This window comes from Hyperolius riggenbachi, chromosome 2 (assembly GCF_040937935.1).
Source record: "Hyperolius riggenbachi isolate aHypRig1 chromosome 2, aHypRig1.pri, whole genome shotgun sequence".
Lineage (NCBI taxonomy): Eukaryota > Metazoa > Chordata > Amphibia > Anura > Hyperoliidae > Hyperolius > Hyperolius riggenbachi.
Window position 1 is genome coordinate 575,486,305 of NC_090647.1, and position 10,416 is coordinate 575,496,720.

Consider the following 10,416-nt stretch of genomic DNA (forward strand, 5'->3'; position numbering starts at 1 on the left):
CCAGTATAGTGCCCAGTATGGCTAGTATAGTTCCCCAGTATAGCCGGTATAGTGCCCCAGTATGGCTAGTATAGTGCCCCAGTATAGCTAGTATAGTGCCCCAGTATAGCGCCCTAGTATAGCGCCCTAGTATAGTGCCCCAGTATAGTGCCCCAGTATAGTGCCCAGTATGAATAGCTAGGTACGCCGTACGGGACTCGGGGGGCGGATCCAGTGGCAGAAGCAGTGCATATATATGATGCTAATGAGCCGGGCAGCGGAGGGAGGCGAGTCCAGTCCGGAGCGGCGCTTCACACACAGCTTCTCCAATCGCTGGATAGCAATGTAATGACGGAGGCGGTAGGCGGAGCTGTACGCTGTAGTGCACTGCTTCTGCCACTGGATCCGCCCATCGAGTACCGTACGGCGTACCTAGCTAGAATTGTGTGCCGCTCTGCACTGGACGCGCCTCTCCCGCCCCGCTCATTTAAAACCGAAAACCGCCGGATACAGACGATCCCCAGATCGTCTTCACAGGAACCGAGAAATCGTGCAGCCCTAGTGCCCATGGTTTGTCTGCTGGAAGAGGGAGAGGAGGCCCTGACCAAGCTGGATCAGCAGGCGGCTGCGCAGTCCACCTCTGAGGAGGACTTTGAGTTATTGGAGGAGGAGTTGAAGGTCCCTGATGTTGCTGTTGAGGAGGAACAGCAGAGCACAGCTTCAGTGGTGCGAGGGTGGAGGGCAGGAAGAGGCTCAGGGGCCAGAGGAGGAGGAGGTCACGACATTTATTACAGGCCGGTGACACTAACTCCCCCCTACTGTGACCAATCTGTGTACAGTAATGTACTGACCATTATCAGCTTATTACAGGCCGGTAACACTGTGTCACCCCCTACTGTGACCAATCTGTGTACAGTAATGTACAGTGACCATTATCAGCTTATTACAGGCCGGTAACACTAACTCCCTCTACTGTGACCAATCTGTGTACAGTAATGTACAGTGACCATTATCAGCTTATTACAGGCCGGTAACACTAACTCCCCCCTACTGTGACCAATATGTGTACAGTAATGTACAGTGACCATTATCAGCTTATTACAGACCAGTAACACTAACTCCCCCCTACTGTGACCAATATGTGTACAGTAATGTACAGTGACCATTATCAGCTTATTACAGACCAGTAACACTAACTCCCCCCTACTGTGACCAATCTGTGTACAGTAATGTACAGTGACCATTATCAGCTTATTACAGGCCGGTAACAGTAACTCCCCCCTACAGTGACCAATATGTGTACAGTAATGTACAGTGACCATTATCAGCTTATTACAGGCCGGTAACACTAACTCCCCCCTACAGTGACCAATCTGTGTACAGTAATGTACAGTGACCATTATCAGCTTATTACAGGCCGGTAACACTAAGTCCCCCCTACTGTGACCAATCTGTGTACAGTAATGTACAGTGACCATTATCAGCTTATTACAGGCCAGTAACACTAAGTCACCCCCTACTGTGACCAATCTGTGTACAGTAATGTACAGTGATCATTATCAGCTTATTACAGGCCGGTAACACTAACTCCCCCCTACTGTGACCAATCTGTGTACAGTAATGCACAGTGACCATTATCAGCTTATTACAGGCCGGTAACACTAAGTCACCCCCAACTGTGACCAATCTGTGTACAGTAATGTACAGTGACCATTATCAGCTTATTACAGGCCGGTAACACTAACTCCCCCCTACTGTGACCAATCTGTGTACAGTAATGTACAGTGACCATTATCAGCTTAGTACAGGCCGGTAACACTAACTCTCCCCTACTGTGACCAATCTGTGTACAGTAATGTACAGTGACCATTATCAGCTTATTACAGGCCGGTAACACTAACTCCCCCCTACTGTGACCAATCTGTGTACAGTAATGTACAGTGACCATTATCAGCTTATTACAGGTCAGTAATTCTAACTCCCCCCACTGTGACCAACCTGTGTACAGTAATGTACTGACCATTATCAGCTTATTACAGGCCGGTAACACTAACTCCCCCCTACTGTGACCAACCTGTGTACAGTAATGTACAGTGACCATTTTCAGCTTATTACAGGCCAGTAACACTAACTCCCCCTACTGTGACCAATCTGTGTACAGTAATGTACTGACCATTATCAGCTTATTACAGGCCAGTAAAACTAACTCCCCCTACTGCGACAAATCTGTGTACAGTAATGTACAGTGACCATTATCAGCTTATTACAGGCCAGTAACACTAAGTCACCCCCTACTGTGACCAATCTGTGTACAGTAATGTACAGTGATCATTATCAGCTTATTACAGGCCGGTAACACTAACTCCCCCCTACTGTGACCAATCTGTGTACAGTAATGCACAGTGACCATTATCAGCTTATTACAGGCCGGTAACACTAAGTCACCCCCAACTGTGACCAATCTGTGTACAGTAATGTACAGTGACCATTATCAGCTTATTACAGGCCGGTAACACTAACTCCCCCCTACTGTGACCAATCTGTGTACAGTAATGTACAGTGACCATTATCAGCTTAGTACAGGCCGGTAACACTAACTCTCCCCTACTGTGACCAATCTGTGTACAGTAATGTACAGTGACCATTATCAGCTTATTACAGGCCGGTAACACTAACTCCCCCCTACTGTGACCAATCTGTGTACAGTAATGTACAGTGACCATTATCAGCTTATTACAGGTCAGTAATTCTAACTCCCCCCACTGTGACCAACCTGTGTACAGTAATGTACTGACCATTATCAGCTTATTACAGGCCGGTAACACTAACTCCCCCCTACTGTGACCAACCTGTGTACAGTAATGTACAGTGACCATTTTCAGCTTATTACAGGCCAGTAACACTAACTCCCCCTACTGTGACCAATCTGTGTACAGTAATGTACAGTGACCATTATCAGCTTATTACAGGCCAGTAAAACTAACTCCCCCTACTGCGACAAATCTGTGTACAGTAATGTACAGTGACCATTATCAGCTTATTACAGGCCAGTCCTGTCCCTTTGTGTGTGTCTCTGTGTCCTGTCCCTTTGTGTGCGTCTCTGCGTCCTATCCCTGTGTGTGTGTGTCTCTGCGTCCTGACCCTGTGTGTGTGTGTGTCTCTCTGCGTCCTGTCCCTGTGTGTGTGTGTGTGTGTGTGTGTGTGTGTGTGTGTGTGTGTGTGTGTGTGTCTGTCTGCGTCCTGTCCCTGTGTAGGTCTCTGCATCCTGTCCCTGTATGCGTGTGTGTCTCTGCGTCCTGTCCCTGTGTGTGCGTTTCTCTGTGTCCTGTCCCTGTGTGTGTGTGTGTCTGTGTCCTGTCCGTGTGTGTGTGTGTCTCTGCATCCTGTCCCTGTGTGTGTGTTTCTCTGCGTCCTGTCCCTGTGTGTGTGTGTGTCTCTGTGTCCTGTCCCTGTATGTGTGTGTGTCTCTGTGTCCTGTCCCTGTATATGTGTGTGTCTCTGCATCCTGTCCCTGTATGTGTGTGTGTCTCTGCATCCTGTCCCTGTGTGTGTCTCTGCGTCCTGTACCTGTGGTGTGTGTGTGCGCGTCTCTGCGTCCTGTCCCTGTGTATGTCTCTGCATCCTGTCCCTGTAAGTGTGTGTGTCTCTGCGTCCTGTCCCTGTGTGTGTGTGCGTCTCTGCGTCCTGTCCCTGTGTGTGTGTGCGTCTCTGCGTCCTGTCCCTGTGTATGTCTCTGCATCCTGTCCCGGTATGTGTGTGTGTCTCTGCGTCCTGTCCCTGTATGTGTGTGTGTCTCTGCGTCCTGTCCCTGTATGTGTGTGTGTCTCTGCGTCCTGTCCCTGTATGTGTGTGTGTCTCTGCGTCCTGTCCCTGTATGTGTGTGTGTCTCTGCGTCCTGACCCCGTGTGTGTGTGTATCTCTGCGTCCTTTCCGTGTTTGTGTTTCTGCGTCCTGTCCCTGTGTGTGTGTCTCTGCATCCTGTCCCTGTTTGTGTGTGTCTCTGCGTCCTGTCCGTGTGTGTGTGTGTCTCTGCATCCTGTCCCTGTGTGTCTCTGTATGGTGTGTGTGTGTCTCTGTGTCCTGTCCCTGTGTGTGTGTGTGTGTGTGTGTGTGTGTGTGTGTGTGTGTGTGTGTCTCTGCGTCCTGTCCTTGTGTGTGTGTGTCTCTGCGTCCTGTCCCTTTGTGTGTGTGTGTGTGTGTGTCTCTGCGTCCTGTCCCTGTGTGTGTGTCCCTGTGTGTGTGTCCCTGTGTGTGTGTGTGTGTCCCTGTGTGTGTGTCCCTGTGTGTGTGTGTGTGTGTGTGTGTGTACAGTGTGTGTGTGTACAGTGTGTGTGTGTACAGTGTGTGTGTGTGTCTCTGCGTCCTGTCCCTGTTTGTGTGGGTCCCTGTATGTGTGTGTGTGTGCGTGTGTGTGTCCCTGTGTGTGTGAGCGTCCCTATGTGTGTGTCTTTGCGTCCTGTCTCTGCGTCCTGTCTGTGTGTGTGTGTGTGTGTGTGAGACCCTGTGTGCGTGTCCCTGTGTGTGTGTGTGTCCGTGTGTGTGTGTACCTGTGTGTGTGTGTGTGTGTGTGTGTCCCTGTGTGTGTACAGTGTGTGTGTGTGTGTGTGTGTGTGTCTCTGGGTCCTGTCCCTGTGTGTGGGTGTGTGTGTCCCTGTGTGTGTGTGCGTCCCTGTGTGTGTGTGTGTGTGTGTGTGTGTGTACAGTGTGTGTGTGTGTGTGTGTGTGTGTGTGTGTGTGTGTGTGTGTGTGTGTGTGTGTGTGTGTGTGTGTGTGTGTGTGTGTGTGTGTGTGTCTGTGCTTCCAGACCTGACAGTTTGCTGTCTCATGCTGGGAATACACGGCTTGATTCTGAGCCATTTAGATGGCCCGATAGATCATTTCCGACACGTCCGATCTGCCGCCCGATTGTTTCGCCGCTCGATTCTGCATGGAGGACAATGGAAAAAGATAAGAAAACGAGCGGAAGAGAATCGCCCGCAGAATCGAGCACCAGAATCGAGCCGTGTATTCCCAGCATAAGAACCTCATTGCATTGTGGGAAATAACAGCTTTTCCCAACTGCCAAGCAAGCGACATCTCCCTGTGTGCATATACTTCGGATAGTGGTGGGGGACGGGTGAGCGGGAAGCGTCAGTATGCGCTTTGCCGGGGTTTAGCACACGTTATATAACGGGCGGGCCTCTTTACTAGTATACTCCATATTGTATCAGTGCTCATTACAGTGACCGTTACTCTACTTAGGATGTGGCGGGGAGTGAATATTTCTGGCTTGTAATCCATCTTATCTGACAGGTCCTTCCTGCCAACGCTGATGTCCAGCTGCTTCCTGGAAATGATGTCACTGGAGTTTATTATTGCTTAATCTCCTTGTACTCAATAAATATCAGGAATCTGATGAGACTATAATCATTTGCAGATGTATAAGACTATATAATGTCTGTGTAAGTGCTGCCTCATTGGGATTCTCAGATACTGGCTATTTACACCTGTATTGTATTCTCTGCACCTTTTATAATAAATGTTCACTGCGATCCATGGACTTATTTATTCCTTAACAAGCTACATGTGACAATTTAGTGGCTGTCACAGTTGGAAAGTCCTCACCTGATCAGCATTGTATTGCTGCTGTGACATGTAGCCAGATGCTTCTCAGTCCTTCACCCCCTCCCCTCTCCACAGAACCAGGAACTCCACAATCATCAGGGTGTCTGTACTGTTATTGTTAGTGAGCTGCCACCAAACTCAATCAAGAATGATAGATTAACTGTAACTCAAACTCGTCCACAGCGGGGCTTACATGCCAGGAGTTGGTGAACGGGAACATGTGTTCCCTGAGCCAAAGTGCCTGCCTATCAATGAACATGGCTCCAATCAGGATCTATGTGCATTCATAGAAATGAAAATTATTGTTAAATATGATCAAACATTTCCTGGTAACCCAGAATAGTGTACAGCACCAACTACCAGAGTATAATGAGCCATAAATTACTTCCCTCCTATGTTGCTGTCACTTACAGGGGGTAGAAGAAATCTGACAAAACCAAAAGGTTTTGGACTAGCCCATCTCTCTGTGGGGGGGGGGGGGGGGTTCTGAGGGTTCTGTTTATTTTCAAAAGCACTAGTGAATGGCAGTTGCTCTGTCAAACTACCAAAAAAGTGTGCAGGGAGGCTGGCCAGCATCATTGTATAAATCCTTTACAAGGAGTGTATTTATAAAGTAAAAAGGCCATGCTGAGAATCCCCATGCAGAGATGGGCTAGTCCATAACCTGTCAGTTCTGTCAGATTTCTATTACCTACTGAGACAGGATAGGAGAAAAACATGATGGCTCATTATACTCCGGAAGAAACGTATCTCTTATGTGTATGTTTTTACATTTTACATTTTTTCAGGATAGTGATCTTTTAACCATTTAATGGCAATGTATCGTATTAAAACGTCATGCTTTTGCCTGTTAATGGCAACATGACGTTTTAATACGTCGCGCGTACCCGCCGCCGCTCCGCGCCGCTACCGCCGCCATTACCGTCGGGATCCCGTGCTGAGTGATTGGGGAAGAGGACCGAGCGGTCCTCTACCCAATCGCACTGCCTGGAGTGAATGGACGCGACCGCAAACAGCGGCCGCGTCCATTCATAAAAACAGGAAATGTTACAGTTTAATAAAGAGTAAAAAAAAAAAAAAAAAAGTGATCACTTCCTATACGGGAGAGTGTTCACTAGCGCCATCTTGTGGCCAAAAAGTATATCACACACACATATATATATATATATATATATATATATATATATATATACATATATATACACACACACAAGTACATACACACTATTAATAAAATTAATAAAATAGCACTTCAGACCCTCCCCCCCCCCAAAAAAAAAAACACTTGTAAATAAAAATTAGCTTAAAATAAATAAATAAATAGTTGCCTTAGGGACTCAGCTTTTTTTAATCTATATTTTATGGGGGGAAATTAATTTTAATTTATTATATAGGGGCTGGTCATTAAGGCCAGAACAAAAAAAAACAAAACAGAAAAATAACACCTATATTTCAAAATAATATATTGTCGCCATACATTGTGATAGGGACATAATTTAAACGGTTTAATAACCGGGACAACTGGGCAAATAAACGGTGTTTGTTTTAACCACACGAGAATGTTTAATTTTAAAACTATAATGGCTGAAAACGGAGAAGAAATTATTTTTTTCATTTTTTTTGTTTTTTTCCCATTAAAACGCATTTAGGATAAAAAAATTCTTAGCAAAATGTACTACTCACAGAAAGCCTAATTGGTGGCGAAAAAAACGAGGTATAGATCATTTTCTTGTGATAAGTAGTAATAAAGTTATTAGGGAATAAAAGGGAAAAGCACTGACAAGTGAAAATTGCTCTGGTCCGTTAGAGTAAAAACCCTTGGGGGTGAACTGGTTAAGATGACAAAAATCTAACAAGTCTACCCTGAATCAGGCCAGTCTGTGAGCAGCAATACAGCCACACCAGCAATAACCATCCACATTATCCTATATTACTGCTGATTACTCACCTGTTCTGCCCTCTGTAACATTGTCCTCCTCTTTACTTGTCCTCATCATGCCTCCCTCCTCCATAGACTGCTGATCACTTCTCACATACGTCTCTTCTTCTTCCTCTTTACTTGTCCTCATCATGCCTCCCTTCTCCATAGACTGCTGATCACTCCTCACATATGTCTCTTCTTCTTCCTCTTTACTTGTCCTCATCATGTCACCCTCCTCCATAGACTGCTGATCACTCCTCACATATGTCTCTTCTTCTTCCTCTTTACTTGTCCTCATCATGCCTCCCTTCTCCATAGACTGCTGATCACTCCTCACATACGTCTCTTCTTCTTCCTCTTTACTTGTCCTCATCATGTCTCCCTCCTCCATAGACTGCTGATCACTCCTCACATACGTCTCTTCTTCTTCCTCTTTAATTGTCCTCATCATGTCACCTTCCTCCATAGTCTGCTGATCACTCCTCACATACGTCTCTTCTTCCTCTTTACATGTCCTCATCATGTCTCCCTCCTCTATAGACTGCTGATCACTCCTCACATATGTCTCTTCTTCTTCCTCTTTACTTGTCCTCATCATGCCTCCCTCCTCCATAGACTGCTGATCACTCCTCACATACGTCTCTTCTTCTTCCTCTTTACTTGTCCTCATCATGTCACCCTCCTCCATAGACTGCTGATCACTCCTCACATATGTCTCTTCTTCTTCCTCTTTATATGTCCTCATCATGTCTCCCTCCTCCATAGACTGCTGATCACTCCTCACATACGTCTCTTCTTCCTCCGCTTTACTTGTCCTCATCCTGCCTCCCTCCTCTATAGACTGCTGATCACTCCTCACATACGTCTCTTCTTCTTCCTCTTTACTTGTCCTCATCATGTCTCCCTCCTCCATAGACTGCTGATCACTCCTCACATACATCTCTACTTCCTCTTTACTTGTCCTCATCATGCCTCCCTCCTCCATAGACTGCTGATCACTCCTCACATATGTCTCTTCTTCCTCTTTACTTGTCCTCATCATGTCTCCCTCCTGCATAGACTGCTGATCACTCCTCACATATGTCTCTTCTTCTTTATAGGTCCTCATCATGCCTCCCTCCTCCATAGACTGCTGATCACTCCTCACATATGTCTCTTCTTCCTCTTTACTTGTCCTCATCATGTCTCCCTCCTGCATAGACTGCTGATCACTCCTCACATATGTCTCTTCTTCTTTATAGGTCCTCATCATGCCTCCCTCCTCCATAGACTGCTGATCACTCCTCACATATGTCTCTTCTTCTTCCTCTTTACTTGTCCTCATCATGCCTCCCTCCTCCATAGACTGCTGATCACTCCTCACATACGTCTCTTCTTCTTCCTCTTTATATGTCCTCCTCATGCCTCCCTCCTCCATAAACTGCTGATCACTCCTCACATACGTCTCTTCTTCTTCCTCTTTACTTGTCCTCATCATGTCTCCCTCCTCCATAGACTGCTGATCACTCCTCACATACGTCTCCTCTTCTTCCTCTTTATATGTCCTCATCATGTCACTCTCCTCCATAGACTGCTGATCACTCCTCACATACATCTCTTCTTCTTCCTCTTTACTTGTCCTCATCAGGTCTCCCTCCTCTATAGACTGCTGATCACTCCTCACATACGTCTCTTCTTCTTCCTCTTTACATGTCTTTATCATGTCACCCTCCTCCATAGACTGCTGATCACTCCTCACATATGTCTCTTCTTCTTCCTCTTTACTTGTCCTCATCATGCCACCCTCCTCCATAGAATGCTGATCACTCCTCACATATGTCTCTTCTTCCTCCTCTTTACTTGTCCTCCTCATGCCTCCCTCCTCCATAGACTGCTGATCACTCCTCACATATGTCTCTTCTTCTTCCTCTTTACTTGTCCGCATCATGTCACCCTTCTCCATAGACTGCTGATCACTCCTCACATATGTCTCTTCTTCCTCCTCTTTACTTGTCCTCATCATGCCTCCCTCCTCCATAGACTGCTGATCACTCCTCACATCCAGCTCTTCTTTTTCCTCTTTAATTGTCCGCATCATGTCACCCTCCTCCATAGACTGCTGATCACTCCTCACATATGTACCTTCTTCTTCCTCTTTACTTGTCCTCATCATGTCTCCCTCCTCCATAGACTGCTGATCATTCCTCACATACGTCTCTTCTTCTTCCTCTTTACTTGTCCTCATCATGTCTCCCTCCTCCATAGACTGCTGATCACTCCTCACATACGTCTCCTCTTCTTCCTCTTTACTTGTCCTCATCATGTCTCCCTCCTCCATAGACTGCTGATCACTCCTCACATACGTCTCTTCTTCTTCCTCTTTATATGTCCTCATCATGTCTCCCTCCTCCATAGACTGCTGATCACTCCTCACATACGTCTCTTCTTCTTCCTCTTTACTTGTCCTCATCATGCCTCCCTCCTCCATAGACTGCTGATCACTCCTCACATACGTCTCCTCTTCTTCCTCTTTACTTGTCCTCATCATGTCTCCCTCCTCCATAGACTGCTGATCACTCCTCACATACGTCTCTTCTTCTTCCTCTGTAACCACAGCACTTACATGTATCAGTTCTCCACCCTAAGTGCACAAAATGAGAGATAATTTAAATTGTGACCACAGATAACAGCACATGCAAAAGGATAATAGAACACAGTTCAGAGTCTCTGAAGACCCCCAGTCCCACCTACCTGATAATGGCAGAGGGGGGCGAGATCATCCTGTGGAGAATCCTGGGAATAAAGAGGACCTGTACATCTCTCTGGTGGGTTTCTGTTACTGGATACATCTGTAGGAAACACACACACTGACTGAATACATTGTCTCTATGTGATTATCAGATGATGGGGGATCTAGGTGGACAATCCTGGGA

At 46.5% G+C, this 10,416-nt stretch overlaps 1 protein-coding gene across 1 annotated transcript in view; it reads right to left on the reverse strand.

Moving 5' to 3' along the window:
• Nucleotides 1-8,051, reverse strand: part of LOC137545222 (zinc finger protein 271-like) — a 115,116-nt gene extending 107,065 nt beyond the window's left edge. Inside the window, exon 1 of the mRNA XM_068266345.1 lies at nucleotides 7,532-8,051. Within this exon, the coding sequence (XP_068122446.1) occupies nucleotides 7,532-8,027 (496 nt within the window). The 5' untranslated portion in view covers nucleotides 8,028-8,051. The remainder of the gene's footprint in view (nucleotides 1-7,531) is intronic.
• Between the last annotated feature and the right edge of the window lie 2,365 nt (nucleotides 8,052-10,416).